Source organism: Leptomonas pyrrhocoris, assembly GCF_001293395.1.
Source record: "Leptomonas pyrrhocoris isolate H10 chromosome Unknown, whole genome shotgun sequence".
NCBI lineage: Eukaryota > Euglenozoa > Kinetoplastea > Trypanosomatida > Trypanosomatidae > Leptomonas > Leptomonas pyrrhocoris.
The window spans coordinates 65656-85763 of record NW_015438377.1 but is presented as its reverse complement, the minus strand read 5'-3'; the positions used below and the strand labels follow the sequence as shown (position 1 = coordinate 85763).

At 57.4% G+C, this 20108-nt stretch overlaps 7 protein-coding genes across 10 annotated transcripts; all 7 read left to right on the top strand.

Moving 5' to 3' along the window:
• Positions 1-124: 124 nt before the first annotated feature.
• ABB37_07893 (putative protein kinase) lies at positions 125-2890 on the top strand (the record flags this gene model as incomplete). Its single annotated transcript, XM_015806692.1, has 1 exon — positions 125-2890. The coding sequence occupies one exon, from the start codon at positions 125-127 to the stop codon at positions 2888-2890; it is 2766 nt and encodes a 921-aa protein (XP_015654563.1).
• A 1006-nt stretch (positions 2891-3896) lies between these two features.
• On the top strand, positions 3897-8087 carry ABB37_07892 (putative protein kinase; the record flags this gene model as incomplete). 2 transcript variants are annotated; one of them, XM_015806691.1, is made up of 1 exon in its annotated part: positions 3897-8087. In XM_015806691.1, the coding sequence occupies exon 1, from the start codon at positions 4830-4832 to the stop codon at positions 8085-8087; it is 3258 nt and encodes a 1085-aa protein (XP_015654562.1). In that variant the 5' UTR covers positions 3897-4829. The 2 variants fall into 2 exon arrangements, with proteins under 2 accessions (XP_015654562.1, XP_015654561.1); XM_015806690.1 differs by having other exon boundaries at positions 3900-8087.
• A 2507-nt stretch (positions 8088-10594) lies between these two features.
• On the top strand, positions 10595-11559 carry ABB37_07891 (putative Qa-SNARE protein; the record flags this gene model as incomplete). The annotated part of the gene is made up of 1 exon (XM_015806689.1): positions 10595-11559. The coding sequence occupies exon 1, from the start codon at positions 10738-10740 to the stop codon at positions 11557-11559; it is 822 nt and encodes a 273-aa protein (XP_015654560.1). The 5' UTR covers positions 10595-10737.
• Positions 11560-12464: 905 nt separating this feature from the next.
• On the top strand, positions 12465-15025 carry ABB37_07890 (hypothetical protein; the record flags this gene model as incomplete). The annotated part of the gene is made up of 1 exon (XM_015806688.1): positions 12465-15025. The coding sequence occupies exon 1, from the start codon at positions 12617-12619 to the stop codon at positions 15023-15025; it is 2409 nt and encodes an 802-aa protein (XP_015654559.1). The 5' UTR covers positions 12465-12616.
• A 512-nt stretch (positions 15026-15537) lies between these two features.
• Positions 15538-16190, top strand: ABB37_07889 (cytidine deaminase-like protein; the record flags this gene model as incomplete). 2 transcript variants are annotated; one of them, XM_015806687.1, is made up of 1 exon in its annotated part: positions 15538-16190. In XM_015806687.1, the coding sequence occupies exon 1, from the start codon at positions 15645-15647 to the stop codon at positions 16188-16190; it is 546 nt and encodes a 181-aa protein (XP_015654558.1). In that variant the 5' UTR covers positions 15538-15644. The 2 variants fall into 2 exon arrangements, with proteins under 2 accessions (XP_015654558.1, XP_015654557.1); XM_015806686.1 differs by having other exon boundaries at positions 15632-16190.
• An 858-nt stretch (positions 16191-17048) lies between these two features.
• Positions 17049-19074, top strand: ABB37_07888 (hypothetical protein; the record flags this gene model as incomplete). 2 transcript variants are annotated; one of them, XM_015806685.1, is made up of 1 exon in its annotated part: positions 17049-19074. In XM_015806685.1, exon 1 carries the CDS (start codon positions 17260-17262, stop codon positions 19072-19074), a length of 1815 nt encoding a protein of 604 aa, XP_015654556.1. In that variant the 5' UTR covers positions 17049-17259. The 2 variants fall into 2 exon arrangements, with proteins under 2 accessions (XP_015654556.1, XP_015654555.1); XM_015806684.1 differs by having other exon boundaries at positions 17072-19074.
• Positions 19075-19360: 286 nt separating this feature from the next.
• ABB37_07887 (hypothetical protein) lies at positions 19361-19537 on the top strand (the record flags this gene model as incomplete). Its single annotated transcript, XM_015806683.1, has 1 exon — positions 19361-19537. The coding sequence occupies one exon, from the start codon at positions 19361-19363 to the stop codon at positions 19535-19537; it is 177 nt and encodes a 58-aa protein (XP_015654554.1).
• Positions 19538-20108: the final 571 nt, after the last annotated feature.

Below are 20108 nucleotides of genomic sequence, written 5' to 3'. Positions count from 1 at the left end.
GGTGCGCCGCTTCCAGTGCACAAAGAGCACGCTGGCGCTGAAGGAGGCGACGAAGAACGACGCAACGGCGCAGTCGTCGAAGCTGGTGGACTACATCGTATCGCTGACGTTTGGGAGCCATGGCATGTGCACGGATCGTGAGATGTGCAAGTGGCTCGTGGCGCAGCTGTGCGACTGCATCGAGACGGGCCAGATCTGGGTGATGACGAAGACGTACGCGCTGCTGTCCGCCCTGCTGTGGCGTGGGTCGACCGCGTTTGTGGAGGTCGCGCGAATGCATGGCAGGTCTCTGTTCCAGCCCGTCCGTCTGGCCAGCTTGATACGCAGCACGCCGCAGGAGAACCTGCCAGGGACGCGGCTGCCGTGCTCGCTGCAGCCCCTGCTGAACGCCAGTGCTGCGTCTACAGGGAGCTGCCGTGCACCGCTGCCACCGACGCCCAATCCCCATGGCTCCACAGAGACGGCGATGGAGGCGGGACACGGCATCGTCGGCGGAGATGCGACGACCGCGCAAACATCGCCTGCAGCCTCCGGCGTGTTCGACGAGCGCTTCTCGTGCCTTATTGCGAATACGGCCTACTTAGAGTCCCTGTGCGACTACCGCATGCGCCACCCCACACTGGACCTGGCGCATGGCGAGATCGTTGCCACCGGCACCAACGTGGACATCAGCACGGCGGCGGCGATGGACGCCGGCACGCACTGGCCCACCACGTGGAAGGAGCTGCTGGACGACACGCTGGAGCTGATGAAGGCGATTTCGGCGACCAACCCCCAAGGCTGCCCCTGCCCCATCGGGGTCGCGATGGAGACGATGCGCATGCGCAACGCGGTGCTGCTGTACCAGGTGGCGTGCCGTGCGCTGGTGCGGCTCCTGCACGCCGTCCTGACGATGCAGCACATCTTTGTGTCTACGCTGCAGGATGGCCTGCAGGTGCCGTCGTCGGGTCGATCACCGTGTGGCACCCCCAGTACACTGTCCCCCACCGGCAGCGGACACGACTACTTCGGCAAAGACGCCTTCGGTCACATCTACCCCGATTACTCCCTCACACCTGACGTAATGCGCGGCTTCCTGCAGGACTACTACTACGCCATCTACCAGTTCAACCGCACCGTGGGCATCGTAAAAGCCTACTGCGAGTCCGCGCAATACTTGCACGCAGAAACATCGAAGCGGCTGCTGGATGTCTTCAAACTGCTGCCGGAGGCCTCCATTCGTGAGTTGAAGCTCTCCCGCCCCGCTGGCTCGCATCCCCTGCACACGCCCCTCACGAAGCTCCACGACGCGGCGGTGCATTCGGCGGAGGGGGAGGGTAGCGAGGCAACAAACACGTCCGAGACGGCATCGTCGCGCCGCGCCACCTGCCCCTCTCCACCGCTGGCCGACGAGGAGGTGCAGCTAAGCATGCTAGAGGTGTGCGAGTACCACGTCGCGAATCGCGCGTACCGGGAGAGAGTGTGGGATCATCAGGTAGACGCGGTGTGCGGCCTCTTCGAGGACGCCGAGGCCACCATTCTCCAACAGATCTTTCGCGCCGGCCTCAGTGGGCTGTGGGAGCAGTGGCGGGACTTCACGAACAACGGCGCAGCGGCGGCGGAGAAGGCGCTGATGAGCTCGAACAGCTCCGCGAAGCTCGCGGACAGCAGTGGTCCTGGCGTTAACTCATCCGACGGTGGCGTGACGAGCGACTGCTCCCCCAAAAAGCTGAGCAGCACCATCGACAGCCTGACGAAGAGCTCCACCTACATCCTGCGCTCGCTGCCCTTCAGCGTACGAGCAAAAGGGTCGCCGAATGTGAAGTCCGACGTCATCTCCGTGAACCGGTCATCGCTGGAGAACTCGACGGAGAGCGCGATTGACGCGCTGCTGCTGGAGGACGACGTGGTGGTGATCTGCAACGAGGAGTGCTCGTGCAACGACAAGCTGAAGCTGATCGACCGCTTCCAGGTGCTGATGGACGTGCCGCTTGGGGAGGGCAGCTACGGCAAGGTGTACCGCGCGTGGGACGAGGTGGTCGGGTGTTACCTTGCGGCGAAGGAGCTGCAGCTGGACGCGAGCAAGGCGCACAACGTTGCGGTGCGCGAGGTGCTGCAGGAGTACACGGTGCTGACGGAGCTGTCGCACCCGAACATCGTGCGCGTTGTCGCGTTCATGGTGCTGAAGCAGACGGCGCGGATCTACATGGAGTGGATGCCGTCTGGGTCGCTGCAGGACGTGCTGCGCCACCACCCACGCGGGATGCTGCGCGAGAGCGTTGTGCGGCGCTACGCGCGCGACGTGCTGTCGGGGCTTGCGTTCCTGCACTCGCGCGGCGTGATCCACCGCGACGTGAAGCCCGGCAACATGCTGCTGAGCTCTGACGGCGCGGTGAAGCTGACGGACTTCGGCACGAGCCTTGTGCTGAGCGGCAAAAGCCGTACGCTGGAGTCGAACGCTGTGACGGGGACTGCTGCGTACATGGCGCCAGAAAACATGCAGGGCACGCAGTCCCCCGCGTCTGACATCTGGTCGTTCGGCTGCTCGCTTGTGCAACTGATCAGCGGCAACGTGCCGTGGTACAACCCAAAGACGAAGGCGTTGCCGGAGCCGATTGCGCTGCTGTTCAAGATTGGCAGCCTGGATGACGCGACGCACCTTGAGCGCCCCCACGATGTGCTCAAGGACGCTGTGCAGGCTGGGCGGGTGGATGATGACCTTACCACAAACCCAAGTTCCGTCCCGAGTTCTGAGGTGGAGGCTGAGGAAGCTGGCCCGAAGAAGCCGAGTTCGAAGGATGGTGTGGACGCGGAGCTGCTGAACATGCTGGACTCTATCTTTGTTGTGGACCGCAAGAAGCGTCCGTCCGCGAGTGAGCTGCTGCAGCACCCCTTCTTCAAGGTCGCGTGAAGTATGCTCTGTCCTTGGCTGCGAGAAGTGCTGTCTGGAGATATACATATGGCACCAGCGTAAAGCAGCGGTGCTCGTGGCGCATTGTGAATGGTGCGGCGGAGGATGGTGGACCGGCGCTCGCGCTGTGTGTGTTTCTGCCGCCTGCTGTGCGACGTGGGGCGTGGAGATGATTATACACTTATCTCCCCTCACCTTTTTTTTTTTTGACTTTCCTTTTCTCTCCCGCGGTCGCTTATTCACCTGGTGTTGCCTACTGTTGCTGTGGCGGTTACAACAGTAAACCAAATAATAATAATAGTAGTAGTACGGAGAAGGAAAAATAAGAATAAAATGCGAATTCACGACTGTGGTGACGCAGAAGTTCCTTCCTGCACTGGACGACAACCGGCAATAGATTGCAAATATGTATATATGTATAGTTTTTTTTGTTTGCTTTCGCTTGTGATTACGATAATCCAGCATGTGCTCGGTGTGACTTGAATTCGGCTTCGGCGAGTTCTAGCTCTCCGTTGACAATGTCCCGTGCTTTGCTGATTTGGATACCTTAAGTGTTTTATTTTTCCCCCTAACTCTATACACTTGCTTGTACTACGCCTTCTCCCCATCTGCTGAGTCAGTAACTCGAACAACCTTCGCCACCTGCACGCTTCGTGGCCAACACGCGCAACTCCTCGGGTGTTCTCCGGGGAGGAGGAGGAGGAGGGGGAACCTATGAGTCCTCCAGTTGTGCTGTGCGCTCACTCGCCCCTATCGTGCTGGATTGCGTTTTACATGTCCCTATATATATGCACATATATGTATGCTCCGTGGTGTCAGCCCACGGGGCGTGCTCCTCCGTATTATTGTACTCCTCACGCCTTTCCCAAGTGGCGTTGCCGTCTCTCCCCCCCAAACATTTCAACCTTCCCTCCCTCCCTCCCTCCCTCCCTCCTTCTCTCCTTCTTCTTTTCTTTTTAAAAACTCGTTCACCTCCCCGTTTTTGTGTATCTCTCGCGTTTTGCCAGCAGCACAGAATCGCACCACCAACGGCTCCCCGCCTTGCTTTCAAGAACAGAGAGTGACCCATGTGAAGTAGACTTGCGACACCTGTCGCAGCCATTAACTCGTCCTCTACGCTGCACACACCCGACCTTTTTTTTGTTCTCGGAAAGGAGACGGAGTAAAGTCTCCCCCCCTCCCTATTTTTAAAAGAGAAGATCTTTCGCATCAACAACGTTGCTGAGCGGTACGTCTGTTGATCAACTTCCTTCTTGCTTTGCGTTTTCTCTTTTCCTGTTTTCAGACGGGAGAGAATTCTTTGTGTGTGTGTGTGTGTGAGTGAGTGAGTGAGAGTGTGCGCTTTGTTTTGGCGTTTTTGCTGTTGATTTGTTGCTGCTTTGGTGTAGTGGCTAACTCGTTCATTATCCCTACTTTTGCCTTTTTCCTTCGTCCTCTTGCTCTCGCCGTGCTCTCGCTGCGCTGCCCAGCACGTCATAGTCACATTACCATATATATATATATTTCTCCCTCTATACTCTCTTTTCTTCTAGCCTTGTTCTCTCGCTCCATCTGGCGGTATATATATATATATATATCTTTTCGCTTAACACGATATATACAGTTATATACATATATTATTGGAACAGACAACCAAACCTGCTAAGACCACGCATCATAAAAGAGATTTCTTTCTCGCGTGCGACAGCGCATTCAACAACCGCGACCAAAAGAAGAAGAAGAAGAGACAACGCGAAAGTGCGGCGCATAAGCGAATTGTAAAAAAAGGATAAAACAAGTGTTGTTATTTCTATTTGTTTATTTGTTTTACTTCTCCCAGTGGTCTTTCTTCTGTTCCCCCCCCCCCCCCTTCGACGTTGTGGGAGTAAACCCTTCGCGAGCAAGTATTCGTTTCTCTTCGTTTCTGCCTTCACGACTAAAACGTGAGTCTTTCACGGCCATGCACAGCTCCAACACCTTCAAGGATGAGCCGACGGGGCGCCCCGCCGCCGCTGACGATGCGGAGCAGGAGCAGCTGATGCGCACCATCGAGCAGGCCGCGCTCGCCATGACGCGGGCCCATGAAAACGATGATCCAGGGTGGCTGATGTCGCCGAAGGAGCACCGCCGGCTGCGGGTGCCGCAAGATAGCGTCGACGACGGCGATGAGAGCTTTGTGGCGGAGGATAAGCGCCGCGTGAATTGCCTGACGCTGGATCAGCCGACGACCGATACGGTGCCCGGTGTGCTGCCCGCAACGGAGAAGCGCGCGAAGGACGAGGTGGACGTCGCAGCCGCCGGGGTCGGGCTGGAGGTGCGCCGCTTCCAGTGCACAAAGAGCACGCTGGCGCTGAAGGAGGCGACGAAGAACGACGCAACGGCGCAGTCGTCGAAGCTGGTGGACTACATCGTATCGCTGACGTCTGGGAGCCATGGCATGTGCACGGATCGTGAGATGTGTGAGTGGCTCGTGGCGCAGCTGTGTGACCGCATGGAGACGGGCCAGATCTGGGTGATGGCGAAGACGTACGCGCTGCTGTCCGCCCTGCTGTGGCGTGGGTCGAGCACATTTGTGGCGGCCGTGCACGAGTACGGCAAGGCGATGTTCCAGGTATCCCACATAGAGCGCTTGATACGCAGCACGCCGCAGGAGAACCTGCCAGGGACGCGGCTGCCGTGCTCGCTGCAGCCCATTCAAAGCGCCTCTGCGGCGCAGAAGTCTGCGTGCGGCAAGGCAAAGCCGCACCCTGAGTGCCCCATCCAAATGATCAAGCGGAAGGCGTGCGCAGCGAGTTACGGGAAGGGCTGCGAGAGCGGCACCACTGACACGCTGAGTATGGTAGAGAAGGACATGAACTTCTTCATCACAAACGTTGCCTACATGGAGTCCTTGTGTGAGTACCGCATGCGCCACCCAACCCTGGACCTGGCGCATGGCGAGATCCTTCTGACGGACTCATTGGACTGCACGGCGAAGACCGACCCAGCCAGCGCGGCAGAGTTGAAGAAGACGCATTTGCCGACAGTGTGGAAGGACCTGGTGGATGACACGTTGGAGCTGATGAAGGCGATTGCGTCCACTGACACTCAAATTCCAACCAACGGGCTCGCCACTGCTGCCGCCACCTCCCGTGTGCGGGAGTCGGTGCTGCTGTACCAGGTGGCGTGCCGTGCGCTGGCACGCATGCTGCACGCCGTCATCACCGTCTCCCACACGCTCGTGGCGTCCATTCAAGCCGGCCTGCAGGTGCCGTCCTCCAATCTTGCTCCGTCCGGCGCGGCGTCGAAGCCGCCTTCCGGATCGTTCACCTCCAACCTGCTCGGTGCCGCCTTCGACCCGAGCGTGCTGGATTACTCCCTCACACCGGACATGTCGCATGCCTTTGTCGCAGACTACTACTACGCCATCTATCAGTTCAACCGCACGGTGAACATGCTGCGGACGTACTGTCAGACGGCGAGTCACCTCGATGCGGAGACGTCCAAGAAAGCGTTGGCTGCCTTCAAACTTTTGCCGGAGGACTCCATTGTGGCGCTGAAGAAGTCACGCACCGTGTTTGAGCACCCCGAGTGCTCGGCGACCATCGGCCGGCTCTTTCGGGCTGCCCAGCGCAGTGCGGCGATGCGGGAGTCCGACGCGGGCAGCGACGTCTTGAGCTCGCTGCCGTCGGAGTTCGATGCGGCGTCGCGGGCGACAGAGACGTCTCCCATGAGCGACGAGGAGGTGCAGCGGAGCATGCTGGCGGTGTACAAGTTCCACCTGGACCACGAGGAGGAGAAGGAGCGCATGTTGAATGCCCAGGTGGACACGGTGTGCAGCCTCTTCGACGAGGCCGAGGCAAAGGCGCTGCATTGTATCTTCAAGACAGGCGTCGATAGGCTGTGGGAGCAGTGGCGGGACTTCATGAACAACGGCGCGGCGGCGGCGGAGAAGGCGCTGATGAGCTCGAACAACTCTGCGAAGCCCACGGACAGCAATACGCTCGGTTTGTCGTCGTCCGACAACGCCGCTTCCGGCGATCGATCCTCCGGAAAGCAGAGCAGCACCATCGACAGCCTGACGAAGAGCTCCACCTACATCCTGCGCTCGCTGCCCTTCAGCGTACGAGCAAAAGGGTCGCCGAATGTGAAGTCCGACGTCATCTCCGTGAACCGGTCATCGCTGGAGAACTCGACGGAGAGCGCGATTGACGCGCTGCTGCTGGAGGACGACGTGGTGGTGATCTGCAACGAGGAGTGCTCGTGCAACGACAAGCTGAAGCTGATCGACCGCTTCCAGGTGCTGATGGACGTGCCGCTTGGGGAGGGCAGCTACGGCAAGGTGTACCGCGCGTGGGACGAGGTGGTCGGGTGTTACCTTGCGGCGAAGGAGCTGCAGCTGGACGCGAGCAAGGCGCACAACGTTGCGGTGCGCGAGGTGCTGCAGGAGTACACGGTGCTGACGGAGCTGTCGCACCCGAACATCGTGCGCGTTGTCGCGTTCATGGTGCTGAAGCAGACGGCGCGGATCTACATGGAGTGGATGCCGTCTGGGTCGCTGCAGGACGTGCTGCGCCACCACCCACGCGGGATGCTGCGCGAGAGCGTTGTGCGGCGCTACGCGCGCGACGTGCTGTCGGGGCTTGCGTTCCTGCACTCGCGCGGCGTGATCCACCGCGACGTGAAGCCCGGCAACATGCTGCTGAGCTCTGACGGCGCGGTGAAGCTGACGGACTTCGGCACGAGCCTTGTGCTGAGCGGCAACAGCCGTACGCTGGAGTCGAACGCTGTGACGGGGACTGCTGCGTACATGGCACCGGAGTGCGTGCAGGGGACGTACTCATCCGCGTCGGACATCTGGTCGTTCGGCTGCTCGCTTGTGCAACTGATCAGCGGCAACGTGCCGTGGTGCAGCCCCTTTACAGGCAGCATGCCGGAGCCGATTGCGCTGCTGTTCAAGATTGGCAGCCTGGATGACGCGACGCACCTTGAGCGCCCCCACGATGTGCTCAAGGACGCTGTGCAGGCTGGGCGGGTGGATGATGACCTTACCACAAACCCAAGTTCCGTCCCGAGTTCTGAGGTGGAGGCTGAGGAAGCTGGCCCGAAGAAGCCGAGTTCGAAGGATGGTGTGGACGCGGAGCTGCTGAACATGCTGGACTCTATCTTTGTTGTGGACCGCAAGAAGCGTCCGTCCGCGAGTGAGCTGCTGCAGCACCCCTTCTTCAAGATGGTGTAGGACAGGCGTCTGTGCTTTTTCTTTCTGTGTTTTAACCTTCCTTTTTTGGTGGTGTTGTAGCGTCACACCTGTTCCTCTGTTGTCTCGATTGATGCGTAGCGTAGGAGAAGGTGCTCGACGTAGATAGCAAGTGAGATACGTTCTCGAAACGATATATATATTTGTAAAGAGTATAAATATGGCTGCTGTAGGAAGGGATACTTTCTTTTCGTTGTTTTGAGTGTTTTGTTTTTTGATGGAATTGTGCTCCTGTGCTTTCCCTCGATCCCCTCCATGTGGGAGATGGGGAGAGAGAGCTACCCTCTCCTTCTTTGGTTTGCACCTTCGTGTGGTGGGCGGAGACGTTCCACGGCACAGCAGCAGAGTAAGGACGGAAAAAGGAGCGTGACGACCTTATTTTTCAGTGGCGGGACAAACTGCGTTTATACAAAAAGAAATATGCGAATCTTCCTCACCGAGTAAGCCGCTACCGGTCCTCCTTTATTTTCCTTTCCAGTTTTCATGCGAGCGTCTTTCTTCGGGGAGGAGGTTCTCGCTCCGTCTTTGCCTGCTTCGCCCACTGTGTCGCTGCCCTTCATTTTCTCTGTGTTTTTTTTTGTTATTCACACGTTACTTTGGAAGCAACGAATGCTGTCCGAGCAAATTTACCCTCTACGTCTGGCTTTGTTCTTTTAATCTTGATTCGAGTGTGTTTCTTTGGGGTTTTCTTGTCCGATACGATAACATGAATTCGAATCTTGGAACTGGTGACCTTCGCGCGATCTTTTGTTTCTTTTTCCTTTGTTGCTGTTGAAGTTTCACCGTTTCCCCTTTGTTTGTTTTTGCCTCCCCCCTCTTTTTTTTTTCAATGTTTGGGTTTCGGTTTACCTTCTTTCTCGCCTGTGCTGCCTCGAGAGTTGTCCACTCCCCCTCGCTGGGAGGTACGACTCTTGTGTTTTGATTTTGTTTCCTCTCGAATGCGTCTTACGCAAATGGATTTTTATATCCCCCCCCCTTCTCTCTCCCTTGTTGCATGTCCCATTTTTCAGGTTTATATGCCCCCCCCCCTCCTCCCTCTCCCCCATCTACCACCATACTTACGATTCAAGCAATCCATATATTTATGGGGCTTTTCTTTCTTGTTCTCTTTCTCTTTCGGGGTACAGTTTTTTGATCGTGCGTGCACGCATCGCTGAAGGGGCCATTCACTAACACAAACACACCCTCACTGCATTGACGCATTGTAAGCAAAACAGAGAAGAAAAAGAAAAAGAGAGAAAAAAGCTGTCATGGCGCCGCGAATTCTCTTCCTCGTTTTGCAGGAGTTTCTGTGATTATTTTCCTGTGTTGATGCGACCTTCACCTTCCCCTCTTTCCACTCTTTTTTTTTTTGTATGTCTTCTTAAGAGTTGTGCAGGAGAGCTGGAGTCACAGCTATCTTCGAGGAGGTCGATGATGGAAGAGGTATGTGGAACGTGCAATGTGGTGTATGTGTGTGCGTGTGTGTGTGGCACCTCGTGGTGCACGTCTGAATCGAATTCACGTTCCTTGTTGACACACGGGTTTCATAAAGGCTGAAGGTGGCTGTCATTTTTTTTTCCTTTTTGGTGAACTCGCAGAGCTGCGCGCATAACAGAAAGCAGAGGCGATTGGAGCCACAACAGCCGCTCTGGCGAGTACCACGCAAGTAGAACGAATGGCGTTCGCAAGCTTAAAACAAAAAACAAGCCGACTTTTCAACAGCCGCCGCCACCGCCGCAGCTTCTGTTTATTTGTTTTGTTTTTCTTTTCGGTTTTGCGAACCATTAAATTAGTTTCTTAACGCAGATACATCTTCTTTCTTCTTTCTATTTATCTTTGGTTTCTTCTTGATTTATTTATGACGGTGTCCGGAGTTGATAGAGCCCTGTGTGTCCTCGAGGTGTTTCGCGGCTGTCGTATCAGCCGCGACAGTTGACTCGTCGTACTCGTTTGTTCTTCCAGTATTTCAGGTTGATGGGTGGAGTGCTGTTTTTTTTTTTCTCCTATTACGCTTACGGTTTCTCCCATGACGGTGCTTCTCTTTACGGAATATCTGCAGCCGTACGCCAAAAGCAAAAAGCAAGAGAATCAGAATTCATCACCACAGCTCCGGTGAAGCAAAACAACAACAACATGGGGCAGCAATGGTTTCCACAAGGCTCTGCGATTTGGCATCGGTCAACGGTACTTGCTATTAGGGAGGCCGGTAATGCTTCACACAGCAGATACAGGCGGGGGAGAGGAGAGAGGGCTGTTTTTCCGCTTCTACTGCCTTCACCGTGACATGTATTATTATTGTTATTATTCTTGCTTTTCAGCCGTGCCAGCGGCGATGCAGGCATAGGATTCAAGAATACTACTACTACCAACAATAATAGTGGGAAGCGCTCCATGTTGTGCTGTTCGGTATGAATTGCTCCATTCAGAGCTGCAGATAATGATCAAAACCTTTGTCTCTCTCCCTCTCCCCGTCTTTCTCTTCCTTTTTTCCTTTCCTCACTCCTGCAGCACTCTGGTGGCAACGCATCATACGTTGTAGACACACCGCACGACACATGAATTTTTTTTCTTCTAAACTTTCCTTCTCCTTCGTTTCCTTCATCGTCTTTGATTTACTTGTCTGAACGAGCAGGAGCTACAAAAAAAAAAAATGTCGGACGCGGCCCTCTATCATGAGGAGCTAGCCGACTTAGAACAGCAGGTGGAGTCCATTCTCACTGGAGTCGACAACCAACTTAAGCAAACCTCAGCTAGCAGCAATAACAACAACGTGAACGTCGTGGCGGCACGCTCGGCAAAGTTCGCCAAGGCGCAAGACCTTCTTCGTCGACTGAATCGACTCTTGCAGCAGCTGCGGGTTGAGGTGCGCCTGCTGGACGGCGACGAACGCACCGTCTATGAAGGAAAAGTAGCGGAGCACGTCAAGTGCATCGCCTCGTTGAAGGAAAGGGCTCAACAATGCAGGGAGCGAGCTGCGCAGAGTGCGGCGGCTGCAACGACGACGACGGCTGCCGGCTCCAGAAGCACCAGCAACAGCGCGGCCTACCGCTCCGTCGAGGGCGGCCACGGCGTTGTTTGGTCCCCGCGTGAGGGTGCGGAGGAGGACGCGGAGAACGGCGGGGACGGCCCCGCCATGAGCAACCGCCCCGAGGCACGTCAGGCGGCGGGTCGCATCAACGAGGTGCAGCAGAGCACGCTGCAGTCCTTGGGCCAATCCGAGAAGCTGTTGAACGAGACGGAGACAGTAGGCGCCGAGGCGGCGACGACGCTGCGAGCGCAGACGGAGCAGATCAAACACGTGAATGAGGAGCTCGACGAGATGCACGGGGAGATTGGCCGGGCCAGCACGGAGCTGAAGAGTTTCATGCGGCGCATGGCGCGTGATCGGCTCGTGATCTTCTTCATCATCGCGATCGTGGTGTGCATCATTGTGATTGTTGTTTTGGCGGTCGTGAAACACTACGTGAAGTAAGATGGCGCATGCGTGTGTGTGTGTGTGTGTGTAAGATGAAGACAACAGCGCAGCCAACTCGAATGCAGTGCTGTGTACTTGCTTCTACCCTTACTTGTATATCCTGCTTTTTTCCTTTTGTTTGTTCCTTCTTTGCCTTTGAGGAGGAGCTGCAGCAGTGGTACGTGGCCTTTCTCGGCAAGTGGTCGTCTGCTTTACCGAGAGGTGTATTGGATTGCTCTTTCTAGTGGTGCTGCTTTCTCAACACGGCTTTCCTTTTGCTTATCATCTATTCGATCTTGCGTTGCGGCCCTCTGCAGTAATGTTGCCCCCTTGTTACGCGTGCGTCACCTATGGCGTGGGTACGTATACATACATATATATATATATACATAGAGAGAGAGAGATCCACACAGACATTCCATGGAAGAACAGCGAAACGCGTGTTTAAATTCAAAAAGCCCCGCCTCCTCCTTCTTTCTCTTTTGATGGGAGGCGTGCCGCTCAACGTTTCAAGGAAAGTGACTGGAAAGACTCTCTTTTCTTTTTTTTCCATGGGAGCCTCTGCACCCCGACGATTGAAGCGCAGATACAGAGTGTGTCTCTGCCTGCTTTTAGGCAGGGCCTTGAGGCTAGTTCTCAGCAAAGAATTGGACAGGGACGTCATGTTTGCTGGGTCTTTGGATTTCAACTTCAACTTGTTCCTGTTCGTACCATGACTTTCAACCACAGCTGTAAAAAGTAGCAGTAGTGTCTCTGTCCTCACTTGGGAGCGATGTCATGACCGTCCTTCACAGCGTGTGGTCTTTGCCTGCGTATTCATAGCCAGTGAAATCGATTGCTCCGTATGTTTCGCGCTGTCGTTCCTCTCCCTTCCCCCTCCTCCTCCCCCCCCCCCCCTCGTGCTCGACGTCGTCATCACCGCAGTTGAATAGCGCCTTTAGTTTTTTTTCTTGGTACACGCGCGTTTCACCTCTCCCTCTTCACTCTCGTTAGTAATACTCTTCATTTATTTATCTACTTGCTATCTGCCGCATCTTGAATCCGCTTCCTCTCCTTTTCTGAGGTGTCGCGAGAGATGGGCCAGGCCGCCTCTTACGCCGAGTCGTCGGTGCAGCGCGCCCTCCTCAAGCTGAAGCAGGAGGAGCAGACGGAGGAGGATGAGCTGCTGCGTCTTTGCGGCTACCGCAGACCTGCCGTCTCGACCGCCGTCGCTGCGCCTCCGCGACGAGACGGGCCCCCCGCGCGGGAGGGGGACAGCGGCGGATCCAACGCTCAGAGCGTGGGCTGCAACGCGCATGAGACGCTGCCCCCACCGCCGGAATCGCTCGGACCCTTTGTCTCGCTCGCACCGGAGTACTACTCCCTCGACGAGCTGCGCGATGCGCTGCGCTACCTGCCCGACTCGTTGTGGGTCAGCCTCTACCGCGTCTCCTTACTGTACATCCTCGACAACGACCACGACGGCCGCGTCAAGTCGACCGACATTAGCTTCTTCATGGACTGGGGCATCAAGACGGTGGGCCGGGGCGTGCCGCCGGAGCAGCTGGCGGAGGTGCTGCAGACGTACGCGGCACTGCACTGCCGACACCGCTGCTTGCAGGTGGGGGAGGAGATTGAGGGAGAGCAGCGGGCGGCGGCGGCAGCGGCAGCGGCTGCAGCAGCACAGCCGCCTGGTCGAGGTGGACTCGGCAGCGGTTCGGGTGGCGGCCGCACCCGCCGACGACCTCTGCAGAGCGCAGGCATCATGGGGAGCGGCGGTGGGGCCGGCGGGGGTAATGGTCCTTCCTCCTCGCACCACCATCACAATCCCCATCACCACCAACAGGCAGCGAGTGTCTCGTCGTTTATGCTGCTGCACCTGCGGGAGGCCTTTTTCAGCAGTCGACCAGGTGGGCCGGCACCGCTGCCGAGCAGCGCCGCCGTGAGCTCCAGCGCTGCTGTCACCCCTGTTCGTGGCGCTGGTACCCCATTGCAGGAGCCCCCTGCCGCCTGCGAAGGCGGCCTCTTTTCCCCCATCACCACGCAGTTCGCCTCGCCGCGGTCAGCCGTCACTCAGCCGGTAACGAGCAGCACCCGCCTGGAGGCGGCGGCGCACTTCGCGGAGTGGATGCTGCGCCTCGTGCAACACCAAGAGCGTGACCGACGGCACGAGCGGCAGCGGCTGGAGCGGCGTCTGCGGTTTATCTCGGCGGCCGAGATGAAGCTGTGCAACAGCCGGCTGCTACATTCGCAGTTTCTGCAGCACCACTCGATGCGGCTGCGCGGCGGGTCGCAGGCGATGCCGCCCTCGCTGGGCGACGACGACGTCGTTGTCGTTTCTCAGTCGAGCGTGCCGATGCCACCTGGCGGCGCCACCGGAGGAGACGTGAATGAGGATGTCGAACCGGAGGTGATAGCGATCGTTGGCCAGCGCCTGTCGTACCCGGATAGTGACACGGTAGCGGGTCTGCCTCTGAACAACGCCTCCTCAACGCTCGCACAAGAAGCGGCGGCGGGGGGTCTCAGCACAGCAGCAGCAGCCAAAAAAGCTTCGTCTTCGTCTTCCCGCAGCGTCACCCCGCTTGGGTCGTCCTCGGCGCTGGCAAAGGCGCAAAGAGACGCAATGGGAGGCAATGGCAGCAGCGGAGATGCCGCAGGCAGCGGATGTAGCATGCGTCCGTGTCCGTTGCCGAGTGATGCCTCCCCCTCGCACCTGACCGCCGCGCAAAACCTGTTCACCTCTTCGTCGTCTCGCGTGCTGCCGTCGTTTCCCAGTCCACCCACGAACAGCCACAGCCACCACAGCAGCAGCCACCACAACGCAGCATGGCCGTCGGAGAGCAACACGTTAATGAGCTCGAATCCGTTAAAGGGCAACGGGGCGCACACGAGTGCCGATGCGGGAGGGGGAGGAGGGGGAGCGGCGGAGCGGCAAACGAACTCGCCAAATTGGTGCGCGCCGGCCGGCAGCGGCGTCGCTTCCTTTTCCCCCTTTCAGCTCTCCGCGGTCCTGATGGATGCGGAGCCGTTGTACGTGGAGTTGGAGCGCAACGGCTGGTGCACCATCGGCGCGGTCGAGGAGATCTACCTCGACTTTGCCGTGGAGGACTCCTATTGCTTCTCCTTCTGGGCCTTTTGCCGGCTACTGAATGAAGCCTCGGCCGACGAGGTGCAGGTCGCGCTGGACTTGACGACGGCACAGGCAACGGCGGTGCTGACGAGCGCCGCTGCCGTCGAGGAGCACCGTCGAGCCGCTGCTGTGCGTCAGCTGCAGCGTCTCCGCGTCTCCCTGCCGGATGAGTCGGATGGGTGGGCGCGGCAGGTGGAGGTGGTACCGCTGCTCATCGTGTCGGAGTACACCTTCGTTGCCTTCGTCACCGCCTTCATCCACGCGTACTGGAGCATGCTGGAGAGCATGGGGGTGGACGCCGTGACGCAGCCGGCGGAGATGGCCTCACGGACGACAGCGCCGCCCAACACGTCGCCGGGATTGCGTGCGGCGTAGAACGGAGACGCGAGAGGACGAGAGAGAGCGTCCTCGAATGCGGTAGAACACAGTGCATGAGTGCGGATGGATGGTGGCGCGTACCTCAGCTGCCTCTCTCAGTTCTTTTTCCTTTTTAGATTTTCGATCGAGTTGTGTTGGCAAAATAAGAAAAGAAGGGCGGATGAGGATGGAGAAGAGTGCGAATCCGCCGCACAGACACATGAGTGTGTTGCATCCCGCTATCCTTCGAACTCCCTTTTGTTTTGTTTTCTCCTGCTAAAAAAAAAGAAAAGTATAGCGCAGTTGAAATATCTTTTTGCCAACCGCGTTTTGTCCTCCGCGATGACCCCACGAAATATATCCCCGCTTCACCGGCACTGGCGTCTATGGAGGCGGAGCGCGCTCTACGTTGACGAATGCACAACAACCGTTGTTGTTTGCTCTGCTAAATGTCCGACCTATTGTGCATTTCATTACTGTTCTTCTCTTCGGCTTTCAACCTTCTCTTCTGGTTTCTTATCCACGGCAAAGAAAAAATATATATCCCTTTTTCGAACCCCTCCTACGATACACTGCATCGCCTCACGGCTTCTTTGTTTCTTTCTCTTTCTTTTACACACATCAGCACAACATCGTAATGTCTTCCATTAAGTGGTCCGCCCCGCTGGTCATGAACCAGCTCGTGGCCCTTGCAGATCTACCCGCCGAAATACAGAAGGCGGCGCAGGCGGCCGTGACGGCGCATAAAAGGGCCTACGCGCCGTACTCGAACTTTCACGTCGGTGCGGCGCTCCTGCACGACGAGGGCAGCGTGACGGCGGGCTGCAACTACGAGAACTGCACCCTGCAGGCGTGCTGTGCGGAGCGCTGCGCCATCGTGCGCGCCAACGTGGAGGGCCGTCGGTGTGCCAACGCCGTGGCGGTGTACGGCCGCGGCTACGCGGAGGCGGCGCTGGCAAGTCCGCCGCCGTCCGATGCGGTGTGCCCGCCGTGCGGGCTGTGCCGTCAGCTGCTGGCCGAGGTGGCCGACCTCTCCAAGAACTTCGACGAGTTCGTTGTAATTATGGTCTCCTTTGATACCACGCACGCGAAGCTGGTGCGACTGGCTGACTATCTCCCGGGGAAGTTTGGACCGTCCGACATCGGTATGGATGTCGCCAAGCTGTCGAAGAGTGCACAGTAACAACCACCACAACAAAAAAAAGACTAGCGGGAGAGACGAGAAAAAAGTACCTCTTCTCTTTTTTTGTTTGTTTGATCTGGTAAGGAAAAGATGAGGTGATAGAAGTAGTCATGCCGCTTGACATGAACGAATTGCTGCCGCACATCCACGGAAGAGGTGGGCCGTGCGTGCATGATCCTGATACATTCTTTTTTTCTCTTTCCCCCTGTATTTCGGTGCACGCGGAAGATGTGCATTAAAGTTAATTATTTATCCTTAAAAAAAGAAAAAAGAAACTCCAGCAGAAAGAACGGTAGGTGCCGGGTTTTTTTGTTGCCGTTTTAAATGCTGTTGGTTTCTCCTCTTCTTCTCCTCTTCTCCTCTTCTTTTTTTATTCTCAGTCAAAAGAGGCAATAACATCTGACAAAAGGATTTCACCTCCGACGATAGTTGCCAAAAAAAAAAACACACACCCTCGCACACAAAATCTTAATCGTAATGGTAATATCTTTAAACGGCTCTGCGTATTCCAATGTTTTCTTTTTCTCCCTCCCTTTTTTGTTTTTGTAGGTCTGGCCGAAAACATGCGAGCCGCGAAGTGTGTGTCGCTCGACTTGCAAAGAGAAAGAATGGTTAGAGAACGACATTTATGTTCAAACGCAGCAAGAAAATGTGTCGGATGCACCTCACGCAGCACACCTCCATCAAATCCTGCTTCCGCTGTCCAACACGAAGAGCACCGACGAATGTCTGTTATTGGGTGGCCAGCATTTTCGTTTCGTCAAGACGGCTCTCCGCTTTTTCTCATAGCGGTACCGATCCGCATTCCTTGTCGTGTGGCGTCGAGCTCACCTCTTCACTCCTCCCCCCACTTCTTTAGCTGACTCTCTCACTATCTGAAAGCGTCTTCACTGCCTTGGTTTGTACTACACACACACTCACAACCAAGAAAACACTCCTCCACTTCATACCAATCCCACTGGCAACGGCGCTCGCAGAAACGTTGTTGCGTTCTGTGTTCGGCTATCGTTTCTCTCTCCCTATTTTTTTTTTCTTTAGCTCCCTGCGCTTCGCCAAGCCTCCGTTTCCAATGAGCGAGCCCATGACTCCGACAGCAAAGCCACAGACGGCAGAGACCACCACCACCGCTGCGGCTCCGCTGGCCGATCAACGCGACGCCCCGACCGTCGCATCGGCCGTGCGTGCGGCCCCCACCCCCGAAAGGGGCGTCTGTCCGGTGAAGGCGCAGTACCTCCGCCCCGCACCGGCGCGTGTCAGCCTCGACGCAGAGGGCCGCACGCGTGGAATGAATAAAGGTGCGGCTCGCGAGCACTCTGCGTACGTGCAGGGCACCGAGCGCCCTACCTGGGAAGGCGAGAGCAACTTCTTCCTTGGCGCCACACTGCAGAACATCAAGCAGGCCGTCCGAGCCACGAAGCAGCGTCAGCCGAAGCAGCAGCAGCGAATCCAACAGCAACAGCAGCAGCAGCAGCAGAACGCTGCATCCGCTGCGTCTGCGGCCGGGGATGTGGCGGTGGTGGTCGCGCCTGCCGTGGGGGGCGGGGCTGGCGTCGCGCCGGCTGCGGTGGGGCAGAAACGCGAGCGCAGCCCCTCCCCCGCGGATGCGCTCCCGGATGCCACGCCCCCAGCGGACGCGAAGCCGCCACCTGTTGCTGCTTTGCAGGAGCCCCCTGTTTCCGACCCCACCACTAAAATCGGCAACGACGACGCAGCCGCAGCGGGGGTTCGTTCTTCACAGACACACGAGCGGCTGCGGGACGTCGTTGCGCGGCAGTCCAGCACGCGTGGTCTCTTCACAAACAAGCTGGTGCTGGCGCCGCTGACGACGGTGGGCAACTTACCCTTTCGCCGCGTTTGCAAGTCGTTCGGCGCAGACGTCACGGTCAGCGAGATGGCCGTCGTCTTTAACTTAAACCGGCTGCAGAAGAACGAGTGGTCGCTGCTGCGCCGTCACGAGAGTGAGGACATCTTTGGCATCCAGCTGGCCGTTTCGCGACCACAGGAAGCCGCTACCTTTGCGCAGGCGCTGGAGGCGTCCGGCTTCTCGTACGACTTTCTGGATGTGAACTGCGGTTGCCCCGTTGAGAAGATTGTGAAGTCGGGTTGCGGCTGCGGGCTATGGGAGCGCACTGGCCGCCTGCGTGATGTGGTGGAAAACCTCGCGATTCACCAAAGCCGTCCGGTCTCCATCAAGTGCCGCATTGGGCCCGACGAGGAGTCGCCGACGCTGCACCGGCAGATCCCTCAGTACTCGACATGGGGTGCGGCGGCCGTCACCGTGCACGGCCGCTCCCGCAAGCAGCGCTACACCAAGTTCGCCAACTGGGACTACATGGAGCAGTGCGCGCCGCTGACCTCGCTGCCGCTGGTCGGCAACGGCGACATTATGTCACTCGAAGACGTTCTCGAGCACCGCGCGAAGCAGCCGCACGTCACATCTCACATGATCGGCCGTGGTGCGCTGATCAAGCCGTGGCTGTTTGAGGAGATCAAGTCTGGACAGGTGAAGGACATCAGCAGCTCGGAGCGGCTGGACATGCTCAAGGAGTTTTGCCGCTGCGGCATGGCGCATTGGGGCGCCGACGAGCGCGGCATCATGACGACGCGCCGTTTCCTGTGCGAGTGGCTGTCCTTTCTGCATCGCTACGTCCCTGTTGGGCTTCTGGAGCGTCTGCCGCAACGCATCAACGAGCGTCCGCCCTTCTACGAGGGCCGCGACGACTTGGAGACGCTGATGGCGAGCGACAGCGTCACGGACTGGATTCGCATCAGTGAACTGCTGCTCGGACCTGTGGAGGAACAGTTCCGCTTCACCCCGAAGCACAAGAGCAACAGCTACACCAGCACGGCGGGAGTGGACGACGGCATGGAGGCGGAGGGCTAGAAGAGCGTGCGTGCGGCTACGAGTCGGCAAACAAGCAACGTAAGACATCTTTCAGGGTATAATTTTCTTCCTCGTGCGCCTAAATCGAAGCGACTTAATCACGGTTAGAAGCCGTGCTCCTCATCATAATGGAGATGCATTGTAAAGCAGAAGAGGGAGAACAAAGAAAGAGATGCGCCGTTGTTGTGGATGGGCGTTCTTCCGCGGGTGGTTTTTTTTTTTGATAGTTTACGAAAAGAATGGAATGATGAAAAGAGTAAGAATGATACGAGGAGGATGAGGAACAATGGCTCCGACGTTTGCTGATAACATGATTTCTACCTCTACTACTCTTCCTCGCTCTTCTCCTTCGCCTTATCTTTGGGACTTGCAGAATCAAAGTTCTCACACAACTTTTGAGTTTTTTCTTTTCCACCCACCCACCCCCGTGGTTGCCCACCACGACAGGGATCCTTGGGTTTAACCAATTCAACTACCCTTGTTTGCCGCTTCGTGAGTAGTGCTACCTATTAGAAAAAATAGAAAAGGAGGAAATCGCCAAGTCTAGTGCACCATCGTCCCCCGACGTTGTAGGAAGTGGGTTTGGCAGCGGGACGCTGCGCGGGGTGAATAGATAAGATGTTGGAGGTCCATCGCGAGTATGGAGGGTGGAATCATGTCTCAGCTAATGCATCTCTCTCGGACTCTTTGCGCCTCTCGATTCTTCCATTCTCCCGAAGTACGCGGCGCTTCGGCGCGGCCGTCTCGCTGGCCCCGCTTTCCCGCATTTTTCCACCGCTTCTTGCCCCCCTCTTCCCCCCTTGCGTTTCGCTTTTCTTCCTTCCCTGCGCGCCCCTTGCTGGCTTTGGGGTCTTCGCCTGGGCGCGGTCGCATGGCCCCCCGGGGGAGGGGGGCCCTGGGGCGCCGGGCCAGAACGCCCCCCGCCCCCACTGGCCGGCGCGGCCAACCGGCGCGGGGCCGAGGCGGGGCGCTGGGCGAAGGGCCGGCGGGCGCGGCGGGCCAAGAAACGCCCCAGCGATGCAAAGCGCCGCGGT